The sequence below is a fragment of the Seriola dumerili genome, unplaced genomic scaffold (genome assembly GCF_002260705.1).
Source record: "Seriola dumerili isolate Sdu_G_001 unplaced genomic scaffold, Sdu_1.0 BDQW01000276.1, whole genome shotgun sequence".
Taxonomy (NCBI): Eukaryota; Metazoa; Chordata; class Actinopteri; order Carangiformes; family Carangidae; genus Seriola; species Seriola dumerili.
In genome coordinates, this window is record NW_019174531.1 from 106984 (window position 1) to 120560 (window position 13577).

The 13577-nt window shown below is 43.3% G+C and overlaps 1 protein-coding gene across 1 annotated transcript in view; it reads right to left on the reverse strand.

The window, feature by feature from the left end:
• LOC111230633 (glutamate receptor ionotropic, kainate 5-like) overlaps positions 1–13577 on the reverse strand; it is an 80771-nt gene that overhangs the window by 35397 nt on the left and 31797 nt on the right. The window contains exons 7-11 of the mRNA XM_022757417.1: positions 13244–13405; positions 8370–8522; positions 6363–6467; positions 4037–4144; positions 3724–3927 (exon numbers count right to left, since the gene is read on the reverse strand). Coding sequence (XP_022613138.1) covers positions 3724–3927; positions 4037–4144; positions 6363–6467; positions 8370–8522; positions 13244–13405 — 732 coding nt within the window. The remainder of the gene's footprint in view (positions 1–3723; positions 3928–4036; positions 4145–6362; positions 6468–8369; positions 8523–13243; positions 13406–13577) is intronic.

Below are 13577 nucleotides of genomic sequence, written 5' to 3' on the forward strand. Positions count from 1 at the left end.
CTTAATTGATTAACGAGTAGACACTTGTTAAACGAATTTCACCCACTTTCATCAGACTCCTGGGCCTCGTAGTGCGAAAAAAAACAAAAAAAAACCTGTGTGTGTGTTTGAAAGCATACAGTTGTTTTAAGAGCTTCTACCTCTGAAATTTTCCAGTGAAAGAAAAGGTGAGGGACGAGAGAGGTTTACAGAGAGATGGAGAGAGAGAAGGAGAGCATTTGCGAGTTTTAACACATTTATGTAAAATGCAGTCTGTAGATACAGATGAAAGTGTGTGAATACCTGCTGTGTGTGTGCATGTGCATGTGCGTGTGTGTTCGTGCTGTGGGATCCCGCAGTGTAATTGAAACAGCTCTGTATAATTAGTAAGAAAAAAGACAGTTGATTAGCCTCTTAATTGTCTGCTTGTGTTCCCCATTTTCTCTTCCTCACACACACACACACACGTACACACACATACACACACACACACGCAATCATCAGCCACCATCACCATTACCATCACCATTATGTGATGCTGTTTGTGTGTGTGTGTTATTAGCAGGATTAGACAGGAGCCACCAACGTGACAAACAGCAGTGCAGTTATGTAGAACAGCTTCACACACGTTGGTCCTTCTACACCTGTGAGGACTAAACCTTATATCCAGGACCAGAACCAGGGCTGAGCCTTCAAACGGACCTGAGAAGACGTGAGGACCATACAACACGAGTTCACAACATGCCTGGTTTAGTTTGTTTGTTTACTGCATGTTAGTGTTGACAACAAAACAATTTCACCAAACATAAAAACTATTATTGTCAATTAGGATCTTTTCTATAAAATCAGTAAAAACAACCGCCCCAAAAGTACCATAGAAGAACCAAAGACGAGAGGAGGCTCTGAGCCTCTCTTCTGATTGGCTGACTGTTTTCTGAGTGATTAAATAAAAATAGTAGATTTCAGGTAAACACTCAGAGAAACCAAATCCTGCAAGGTTGGCTGGTGGGTCCAGGTGGGCGGGGTTTGGGGCATGGCTGAGAGAAGTGACTGTTTTTTTGTGACATCACGAAGTCCTGACGGCTGGTTTTAAGGCTCAGTTTCTGAATACAGGCTGTGTGCATTTCTCTGTGGACTGAGTGCTTTGATACTTTCACAGTGTTAATATAGAACCTAGACCTGCCTTACAATTTAAAAAAGACATCTCACTTTATAAAATATGGGACCTTTAACTGACTGATCAGGGAAAATTCCTGTACTCACAGGGTGACCTGCGAACGCAGGATCTGAATTGAACCAAACAGTTTAGGTGTGAAATTACCCTTAAATACAAAAAAGTTCCTCAGATTGATCATTGATCTTTAACATCATGTGATCCCATCAGGGAGGCGCAACAGACAGCTGCAAATCACCAAAACAGTGTCATTTGTTCCAAATGCAAATAGCAGATTGGCTGCATAGAAGACTTCCTTCAGGCTCCTTACAACACGTCTCTTTCTTCAGCTTAACTGTGCAGCTACTGCAGACCCTACTGCGCACAAAAAAGGTCCTTATCTAAGTTATGTTGAGGTGAGATCAGGTGACATTACATTATTCCACATGAGGAAATACCTAGGTCAAACTTATCATAACCTGTACTCAGCTAGTTTTACTTTACATCCAGTTTAGACTCTAAAGGTCTCAGATTCTGTCAGGAAATTTCCCTCAAGTTTGAATCTAAACTTTAATCCCCTTAAGTTCAAGTTGCCACAGATCTGAATGCGTGAAGATGATCGGACCAACAACTCACATGTGTAACCAACATGGAGATGCAGTGCAGTGGCATTTTACTCCTTAACTGGTGAACCCTGCTATGATGCAGACGGGCAGAGGATGCGCTGGATTTTATCCATTGTAATCAAGTTCAAGTGTGACCACACGCACAAACAACTTTGGTCAAGCAAACATACACACACACACACACACACACACACACACACACACACACACACACACACATGAGCACTCTTCCTTGATTGCACTCACACTGACATTGCTTATGCGTTAGTTGTTATGGCAACAGGCGGCGGTGGGCAGGCGTGAGGGACCCAAGACGTGGGCTCTGAGCTGTTGACAGTGATGGCGCCCTTAACTGCAACACAAGAGTCAGCCAATTATACAAGTGGTGGAGCGTTAGAAAGCTGCTCGGCCCTGAGCAGCAGAGACACGCACACACAAACACACACAGATGCTGAGGACGTATAAAGTGGCTCAGCCGAGGCCCAATTTCCCCCCGTTAGTTGTTTTCTCAGGGAAAGTGGCTCATTTTAAGTCAAGTTGAGTCTAATTAAAGCTGCGCAGAGAATTGCCTGCGACAAGGCTGCGAGAGACATCGGAGACGATAAGGAGCGATATCGGCGCGTGTGTGTGTGTGTGTGTGTGTGTGTGTGTGTGTGTGTGTGTGTGTGCCCATGCAGTTTATTTTTGCAAACACCAATTTGGTTGTTAGACCTGAAAAATTTTATCCAGTCGTCACTTCTTCAAATGTCAGTTGCCACTTTCAGACTTGTATTTGCTCTCGTATACATTTGGACCCTTTTGAGCTTTACACCCGCAAAGTACATTTTAAAAAAGTGGGGACATCTTCATTGACTGGTGGACATTTTAGTAAAGTGACAATCTTTTTTTGGTTAGTGAGGACATTTTTGGTAAAAGAAGCGAATGAAGTAACATAATAACATTTTGGAAAAATTTCATAATAGTCAGGATATTTTCAGAAAGCGAGAGAAATATTTGATGTCTTTTTGAGGACGTCTTTGGAAAGAGAAGATCTTTTCGGAAAAAGGAAAATTGAGGACATTTTTTCCTCTTCTCACTTCTTCAAACGGCTGTTTGAGGGTGAAGATTTGATTTAAGAGTTAATGTTAGGATTAGTTTAGACAATGAAGGTCCTCACATGTATAGAAGTAACGACACCTAAAGAGCTGTGATGTTTGTCGTTTGATCAAAAAGTATCAATGCACTGCTGATCATTTCCTAAATGTTTGGATGTTTATTTACCGTTTTATTTTGAAGTAGCTTTCCTCGTGCGTTCGCTGCCGTTTACTTCCTGTCTTCATGTTGTTTTCCATCCGGTGTGATTGTCTGCCCTGCCCTAATGTGTTACAAACTGTTACACCTTGTTACCTGCTCCCTTTGTGTGTATTTAGTCTCTGTGCTCCCAGTTGTCTTTGTCAGTTCTTTTTTGTTCCTGCTGAGTTTCCCCGGTGTCTCATGCTGCTGTTCAGTTCCTCTGGTCTTTCATTCCTGTTCCTGAGTTTTTCTCTACCGTTTGGATTTTCTGAGTTATGTTTTCTTAGCAGTGCTTCAGTTTGCATCATCTTCTTGTAACTCTGTTTTTGTTGTTAAATACCCTCCTTTGCCCCGACCTGTGTTTGTCTGCATTTGGGTCCAGAAATCGTAAACCCGTGACATTAGGGCTCTTTTTGTTGGTTGGTTGGTTGGTTTAAATAAACTCTGAGATTATAACATTTGCTGCTGTTCAGCAAACTTTAGTTCAATGTACAGGTATTTGATAATGTACATGTGTGGCATTCAATATGAACTGAATTGCCGACAGCAGAGTTCTTGATTACAGATCTTTTTGCCGACCGACTAGCATCGTCCAGGTGCTGTCGTACCTCCGCTCCTTAAACTATAAACTGTGTGAAGTTGCTCATTAGTGTGTTGTAGTGTTGTTGGCCCCCGCCCCCCTCCTCCACTCACCCTGTTGATCAGCTCTCCCACCATGCCGGTCCAGCTGCCGTTGGGCTCCGGGGCTCCGTACAGCCCGTCGTCCACCAGCTTGATCTTGAAGGAGAACTTCAGGATGTCGGCCAACTCCCGGAGCATGTCCACGCAGAAACCCTTGTACTGGTCGTTACCCTGGAAGTCCTGGTAGTTGGACTTACGCATGACGTAGGGGTTTTCCTGTCAGGAGGGATGTGAGAGCATGCAGCTGATTCAAAGCAGGAGGAACACCAAGCAGTGATTCTTCATGATACAACACGTACATATTTATTTATTTATTTTTAATTACCAGTATTGTGGTGACAATTAGCGTCTTGTTAGCCAGCGTCTCCGATGCGTTGAGGTCCAGGGAAGTGGAGTTCATGGCCAACGTGTTGTTGGAGTACCAGGTACCAATCTGTTCAGCCGGGAGGAAGATGGGGAGTTAGGAGAAGGAGAGGAGGAGGTGAAGGTGAAGGCGACCAAACCTGTCTCGACAGATCAAAAAAGTTGACTCCAACTTTGGTGAACTCAACCTGTGTGTCCAGGTTTGGCCACAACTGAACGTATTTCATAAACTCATGAAGTCAGGAAACATTGCATAACCACTCCGTATTTCCCAGGTCTCTGTGGTGTTTAGGTGGTCATGGGTCACAGGTACATCCATGACATGGAGTGGGGCAAAAGAAAAAGGAGAACGAGGTCAAAGGAGAACAAACAAAGTGTGTAATAAAAGGCAAACAGACACACACAGAGGCCGTGAGACAGGCAGACAGAGGAAGCTGCAGAATCGATGCTGTAATCAATGAGGGCGGATCCCGCTCCTCCCGGCTCATTCAGCAGGTTAAATGAGGTCATAAATACAAACTGCAGCATGTAAATGCAAATCTGCTGACCCAGCACTGACCGCGTCGCACCTCCTGACCTCATCACCTTACCTGACCTCGGGTTTGTTGTTATCTGTGTTTTTTATTGGCTGTTAGGATACTGCGCTGACGCCCAAGGGACAGGCTGATAAAGAACAGGTGGCCACTCCCTCTCCAAACTACCACTGTGATGTGAAAACTCATCAGTGCTGCTACGATCACACTGACCTCTGCTCACTTAAATCATTTCTGGTCTGTTTTATTATCTTTGTCCCGAGTTTTCTCCGAGGCCTCATCGCACAGGATTTCAACCATGATTCTAACAAAACGTTTTCCGGTTTAACAAGCTTCCGCCGCAGGGTTGCGAAAGACAAACACGTCACTCTTGAGGAAAACTGATATCAATTTATATGTTTAAGTATAAGTATAAGTAATGTTTTTGACATTTGCGGATGTTTCTGTCTCTGGTTTTGTATGTTAAAAAGGAAGCTACAGACAGCAGCTGGTTAGCTTAGCTTGTCATAAAGACTGGGCACATGGGGAAACTGCTGTCCAAGGTTAACATAATCATCCTACCAGCACCTCGCACTAATTTGCATAGCGTATATTGTTTGTTTAATGTGTACATGTTTTACGGGGGGTGTGACGACCCCCTCCACCTGTTGCTTCCTGTGTGTGGCTGCTTCTTTTGCAGGTACCAGAGGTGGGTGTGTGGAGGAGGAGGAGGAGGAGGAGGAGGGTTGTCGGTACCTGGGCGGTAATCTGCAGGCCTAGCACACCTGGGCCCTGTGTGCTAGCGCTCTTAAACATGTTGCTGCGACATACAACATTGCATTCGCAGGCTTCTTCACTCATGCACCCACTTACACTGCTGATCTTACAGATCACACAAGCCATTGTTCTTCTCCTAGATTTAGTGTCTGTTTTTTTTTTAATTAAACATTTGTTGATTGGCTTGTCTGTGTGCATCTCCCTCCTTGGTCATGGCCGTGCAGACCGGGTTTGTGTCCAGGACTATTTCTTAACTAGCTGTTTCCCCCTGTTTTCAGGCTTTATGCTAAGCTAAGCTAAGATAAGTGTCTCCTGTTAGACAAGTTATGCATCTTTTCATTTTACTCCTGGCAAGAAAATCTAAATTTCAACTATGGGTAGAGACTATTGATACAGTAGAGGAAAGTCAGGTTTGTTCCCATTGTATTACTTAATTGATGAATCTGGATTTACTCTAGTGCTAATAAGTGATACTAAAGTTTGGTTTTATTATCTGAAGCTGAAGTTAATCCACGTTGGTTATTCGTGTAAAAGTCAACATGTAAATCGAGTGGGAATCACCCAAACTTGTATTACTTTGTACAGCACACTTAACCCTGGCCTGAGAGCCCATTTGACCCTGTGGCCTGAGTTGACTTCTGACCTTTAACGTTAATCCTAGGTCATAAACCAACATTCTGTTGGCATTGATTTTATTGATGGACCAATGACGGAACTGCTTACTGTGGAGCCGGTGGACAGAACATGACTGTAACCCACAACATTAAGGAAGAGGTTGTATTAACTGTGTCTGAGTTCAGTGGTTCCCGGTGTGTGAGTCGGTTGATTAAAGGGAAAATAAAGAAAAAGCATATTTCTGTTACTGATTATTCTTTCTACTTTCTGTTTGAGTTTTGCTTCTTCTCTTGGGCAATGCTATCAAAAGTCACAGGTTCAGAAGCTGCAGCTGAATGCTTAACTTTAACCTGTCCTCCCAATTGACCCCATTTGACCTCTGACCTCTTTATGGCCCCCGGGGTGCTTCTCCAAGATCTTCAGAGTGTAATTGGTCCTCTGGCCTTTGCTGTTGAACTCAATGTGACCTGTCAGACCATCGTACTCCACCTGGAGACAAACAGAAAGAGGGACCAGAATACACTGTTAGATGAGCTGTGTCTAAAACGTTTAATATGAAACTGATGTTTATTCAGAAACCTTCAGGAGGCCGTGAGATACGTTGTGTTGCTGGAATCGCTTGACCCGAGTTTCTACAACAGAATGGTTTATGACCCGCAATCAAAACAGCCACAGTTCAGAGAATGAAGGCTTGGTCACAGCTACTGCAGTTTGCAAGCTACCCACGAACATGCTGGCTAGCCAGAAGGATGCTGGTGATAGCAAACCAACTTGAAAGAGCTGACGTTTGAGTCCACAACAAAGAAAGCTATCACAGCACATTGTCTGTGTCGCTCCAACAACTCTTCCACTTTGTAGAATACATTTATTTTTAACATTTAACATTTCATACACTTGGTATTTTGAGTGCATACTTGCGTTCTCATGCATTGAGCTATGAGTACCCAGATGTTGCACTCAGAACGCTCAAAAAGACGTTAGCTACGGTTGCCATCTTGGCTACGTAGCGGAAGGGGAGGAACCACCAGCGTATTTTCAAACTCATGAAAACGGTGACAGAGGAAGGACGATGGTGGCGTCATTCCCGTGTCACATGACACAGGGGGCACACATAGGAAAGTAAAAACGAAGCAGCCGGCAGGTGGGTGACAATCGTGGTCACATGCTGCAACAGTGTTTGATTTGGGATAACACTATCCTGTTGAAATTCACGCACTACGGCAGTGAGTATACTGTGTACACAGTGTGCTACATGCAGGACAGTTGATCAGATCAGTGACAGAGTCACTGGTTCGCTCTCCGTGTGTGTGTGTGTGTGTGTGTGTGTGTGTGTGTGTGTGTGTGTGTGTGTGTGTGTGTGTGTGTGTGTTCGTAGGAATGTGCAAATGAGTGCGAGACTTGTGTGATGCATGTGCAGTCAAGCATGCATTTTTTTTTTGCCTGAGTTTATGTGAGTAATGTGTAATAGAGTGAGCGTACAGTATGAAAGCGTGTGTGTGTGTGTGTGTGTGTGTGTGTGTGCATATGACTCAAGATGAATTACATCCCAAAAACTCTGTGGCAAGAGAGACACGGGGGGGGGGGGGGGGGGGGCCAGAAGAAGAGAGAGAAAGAGAGAGAGAGAGAGAGGGAGAGAGAGGTTTCTAGCTGCTGCCAAAAACAGTGCAGAGATGATGAAGTGATGCACTGAGAGCAACAAAAACAATATGGAGGGAGAGAGGGAGGGAGGGAGAGGTGTCCTCAGCGGATGGCAAAAACAAGAAGTGGCAGACAGAGAGAAACAGACAGAACAGGATGAGAATAAATTAAATGAACATGGAAATGAAAGGAGGGAGAAAGGGAACGATGCCAGAGGAAAAAAAAAAAAAAAAGAAAGACAATAACACTCTCCCTCCCTCTCTCTATCTCTCTCTTTCTGCCTGTAGCTCTGCTGAATCTCACCACAGATCTGATCCGCAGCAAGGAGAGAGACCACTTCACCTCGTCATGTAAGAAATCAACAAGTCGTCCGAAACTAAACTGCAAAATATAATGTGTGACGTTTCCCCTCCAAATGACACATACAGGTGTATTGTAGATCTGACGCCCCAGTCGGCAGCTGTGGTCACTGTCGGGTCTCTGCTCTGCCTCCCCTGTGGTTCAGGTTTATTCAAGTTCAGGCACGAAAACTAGTTGATGGGATGTGAGCAGCAGTGTCACATGTCAAAGTCGGTTTGTTGACCCATTCATCCACCTTAACTCCTCCCTGAAAGGTTTAAGCCTCCATAACGACGACATCTAGCTCTGTTCCTGACAGACATCACATGACCACTAGAGGTCACTTGGTCAGGTTAAGTTTGTGTAATAACAGTTGTACACTGTGTGTGTGTGTGTGTGTGTGTGTGTGTTTACCATGCGCAGGTAGTTCATGAGGCTGGTTCCGTGCTGCCAGATGAGCGGGGAGGTGCAGCTCAGCGGCTTCACTCCGATCTCCTGACTGCGGTTCAGCTCCTGCACGGCGCTCACCACCACGTGAACCGCATCAAACATCAGGGCCGACGACAGCTGAAACACAGCGACAGTAAAGTCAAAAAGCGGATTTTTATTTTTTATTTTTAGTTTTTGTTTGTTTTTTTTAACATCCCTAAACATTTTTGGAAATGACAACCTCCACTGTGTATTCACTGAAAACTGTTTACTTAGACATAAAAGAGAAATTCAAAGGCTATTAGTTTGACTGATAAACTTCCGGATTTAAAAGGGGATGTTTGGAGTTGACAATATTAAATGAAAGAATTCAGTATTGTATGGACAAGGAAAGATTTATGTGTTTTTTTTTTTTATTGTTTGTTTTTTTTTTTTCAAGCTTTTTGCCTTGATTATAGTTACAGTGAGAAAGCGATAGGAAAACTGGGCAGAGAGAGGGGACGACACGCAGCAAAGGGCCACGGGTTGGCTTCGAACCTGTCCCACTGCGGGACGGAAGGACAGAGCCTCAATGGTACACGCTGTACCAGGTGAGCCACCGAGGCTTTTCTAAAACTTTCTTTTATTTGCTTTGGCTAATGGAACAATTCACTTGAATCAGTTAAGAAATTGTTGCATTTTTGAGATGTAAGTCTATTATTGAACTCATTTCATGGCCATTGAAACTTTTTTATACAGTTTAGTTTTAGAGAAATACCCGACAAAAAGATTTTAAGTTTTTATAATGCATCATCAACCAAAAACTTACACTGAAATTCAGTTTTCCCTGGCGGATAATTCAACTCAATTTAATAGTTCCCCCTCCAGACATGTTTTCTTTTATGTCTGATATTTTATTTAACATGATTTTCCCACATAAAAGTTTTGAAAAACTCTGAAAGGGTCTGAAGAAAATCTCCTCTTACTTCCTGATTGAGAAATTCTGGATCAAGCCCGCCACCACCTGCTGGTTCCAGCTTGACAGGTGAAAGAGCAGAGAGTGTCAAGATGTTTAGAGGAGGAAACATCAGAGAGACTCAGCCAGAACCAGAGACTAGCAGACGTATCAGAACGGTTAGCGTAGTTAGCATCTTTTATTTGTTTATGTTGTTTGTTAGCTTGTAACTGGCAGTGGCTAACACAATTACTGACCGCCACTGTGTTTAGTGGTTGTGCTCATGCTAACTCTCTCTCTCAGTACTGACAAGGTTTCAGTGTTATTTAGCCCCTCCTCCCGCCCCCACAAGTTGACAGGATTGGTTCCTTAGGTTTGTGACATATGAAACCCTGGCTGTCTGAATCCGTATTCATGAGACTGTCATTGGTTCACTGCAACGAGGAAACACTCAGTCATGGTGTTGATTGGATTTCACTTACGATATGTTTTGCATTATATAAAAAACATATGAACGTTAACTTACACTTGATTTTCATTGGAGGTGGTCTTTAATGCAGTTACCCATTACTGACAATAATTTACTAATACATTTGTTGTTTTTTTGGCAACTTGGGGGCAGAAACATCAAAGACACACACCCCACTGTATTTCCTGTTTGTAATGTGCTAACTGTAACACACCTTTAACTGTGTGTGTCCGCTGTTGGCTGCTGAGCTGGTGGACAGTGGTCAACATCTGCACAACAAAAACTAGCAGCTCAAAGAAGCTGAAACGCTCTGAGGAGCTGATGGTTTTCACCCCCCTACGCATCACACGAGTCGCTTGATTGCATCATATTCATGCAGACACCGAGTCGTAACCAGACAATAGTGAATAGTGTTTGTGTGTTTGTTGTTGCTCCTACAGCTGGAGGATGTCGGGGAGTGATAGCAGAAGAAGAAGAAGAAGCGCTCCCGCTATCAGCAGCGTTCAGAGTGCGGCTCGTACGGCTCATTGATCCTATCACAGTCTTGACGTTCTGGTCTGTTTGGTCAGTTGTCAGTCAAACAGACTCTCGGAGGGAATCAGACGAATCGTACGGAGGCAGAGCTGCGCGGCCTGTCGACTGCCGATAAAAGAAAGATGGATGTACGGCTGCGTGTGATTGGAGGTGTGAGCGGATAGTTTCAGGGCTGGATGACGATAACTAATTACAGCGTGAGGAGAGAGAGATGGATAGAAGAGGGAAGAGGAGAGATGCAGAGAGTGAAGAAGAATCGGTAGCTCTCACCTTGTGTTTATTTATTTAAACAAAATCATTGAGGGTAAAGACCTCATTCATAATGATGTCGCCGAGATGAAAATAACAGCTAAAAAAAAGAACATCAATTAAAACAAACACATAAATAGAATCAGCAAATGATGTAATGACAAGAATCAATTAAAACGGGTACAAACAGAAATGAAAAGGTTTGAGATTAAGAAACTAAAATGACTATAAATTAATTTTCGAAGTGCTTTGTAGTGAGTTTCAGGTGGATGGTGCAAAGAAGCCAAAAGCAGTTGCTCCAAGCTCAGTATGAACTGGAGGGACATGGAGCATGAGCCAGTCATTAGTCCTGGTGTCCCGTGGACCAGTGGATCAAACTAACATGGATGGAAGGTATAGATATGAAGGCAGTTTTCCAATAAGGGCCTTGTAAACAAACAAATACATATGCAAGTCACGCGAAAGAGAGAGAGAGAGAGAGAGAGAGAGAGAGAGAGAGAGAGAGAGGACCACCCAACCTTTTTGTACAAGATGCCATGAGGAGTGTTAAAAGCATCAGCAGTAATCAATCTGAGAGCAGAGTGGTGGGTCTGGGCGGCAGCTGAAGCACGTCTGTACAAGATGTCACAATATTCTAAAACTGACGAAACATCTCTGTGTGTTCGGTCCTGCAGCTGCTTCCTCTAGTTCACATATGAACCGGCTTTACTGTCACTTTAGGATTAGAACCTTACCATGTGTCAGTCCATTTTAACTGCTCGATGAAGAACTTCAAAATGTGCAAACACTGTAGGTCTGTGTTGGTTAAACTACTGAGTGTGATGTCGCCTCATTGCTTTGGAGATCGACCTCTCCCGACTTGATGGTCAATGTGAACTGCCTGTTGAACTGCCTGTGACTTAAAAGAGGATCTTTAGTCCTTAGAACAGAGACGTAGAACACGTCAGGCGCGTCAGTGAAGCCTTCAGCCAATCAGGACAAAGTGATGTCGTCACAGGGGTGGTTGAGGTGGTGGAGAACAACTGCGGCTGCCTGATTCAGAAAACTGAAGGCGCCTTGCTCCCGCGACGTTTTAAGGTCATGTGACATAATGATGTTGCGCATCGCCGGCGAAAGTCAGACAAAGCTCACTGATTTCTTGAGGGTCTAGGTGACACAAAGGGGGAAAACTACAAATCATATAGGACCGACACTGGGTCAGAACAATGCATGGATGCAGGTGACCCTGTGTAACATCAGCGCTGACTTCAAGCAACAACCTTAATCAGCGTTTCATTGTTCTATATCCACCAACAGGTCAGATGCAGGACGTGGACCCAGGTCTCTGGTGTCAAAGTCCTTAACACCTCCCCATGACTCCAGGTCAGTACTAGATTTGTGGACCAGTGTGTGGAGTTACAGATTGGAGTTTCCCATTCATGTACTTTTGAATTTATTTTGGGACGAGTGTTGTACGACATTTTAATTGTTTTAATTAATGATTTTTTTATTTAACAATAAAAAATAAATAAAATGACACCAGGTTTCTGACTGGAAATGTTTTGTCACATCATTGAGTCATTTCAGACTGATGCTCTTCAGATAATGGCCATAATCACCACAAACATAAAGCTCATCACATTCAAAACCACCGTTTTATTTATGGGTCGTTCCCACTCCTTTGAGCACCTTAAGTGAATAACTATGAGTAATAAACCCAGAGAGGATGCTCCTCTGCAGCAATGATAGCGTCTTCAGTGACTGAGATGAACATTACTATTATCTGCATTAAAGCCATCTGCTCAGGTGTTATTACTCTGCTGATAATAGAGCTGTGATTGTGAAGAAAGCTCTGAAGAGATTGATTTGTCCTGATGGGTCTTTTCATTATGGAGGAGGAGTGAGACACAGAGAGAGATAGCTAAAGATTAGAGGAAGGAAATAAGGCGACGCTGCAGCTGCACAATGTGCAATCAGACCTGGATCCGCAGACGTGTCGCTCTCTTCTTTTTTCTTCTTCTTCTTCTTTATATACAATCTGTGTTCATACATTATCTCATTTTATCAAAAACGTGACCTGATTATTCTGCCTGTGAAAAACTGCACAATTTGTTACCTCAAATTAAAAGAAGAAAAAAATATCACTTTTGGGTTGAACTGGTCACACTGAGTAGACATATGCAGGGTTCAACCCCCCAGATTAAGACATTCACCCCCCTCCCAAAAAGAGGTAAAAACAACACTTGAAACATTATATCCTTCTTAGCTGAAATTGTAAATACTACAATGTATATATTCTATATAAAATATAGCCTTAAGTTACAGTTTAGCTAACTAATGTTAGCTTGTCATTTCCTTACTGATATAAAATATCACATTATCTAATGTCAGCAAACACTTAGTAGTAGTTGTAGAGATACATTTTGAAATCAATATAGAGTTCATTATTTTTATTTTAATGGTCTTGTGTAGTGGTTTAGTTCTTGATAGTAGCTTCTATAATATTAACAGATTGTTAGAAAGACTGTAATCTTTAAAGCAAACGAAATAATTGAGATGTCAGGATATCTCCGCCTCTGCCCATTTTAAACATTTTGATTTATTCATGATTTAAAGATATCCAGTTTGAAATCTGAGGGGAAATAAGTTGTGTAAAATCAACTCTCAGGGTGTCAGTGTGGAGACGTGTCTCACCGCTGGGCCGGGGTACGGGCTGATATCGCAGCCTTCCCTCCAGGACAGGTTGAGGCTCCTGATGAACTCCAGGTAGAACGGATGGCTGCTGTTGAGCATGGAGAAGCCCACAATGTTGGACTGATCGTCCACCACGTCGTCCAGCCGGAGCAGAGGGAAGTCCTGGAGACAGAGGGGAAGAGAGAGGGAAAGAAAGAGAGGGAGGAAAGAGAGGAAAAGGAAGTCATATCTTCTGGCTGTCTGCTGTGATGTGCGTTAACAGTTTGTTCAAAAAGCAGGAGTTGTCAGCTGCAGAAACAACGACCACTTAAGATCACAGCCTGAACGAGGGAAG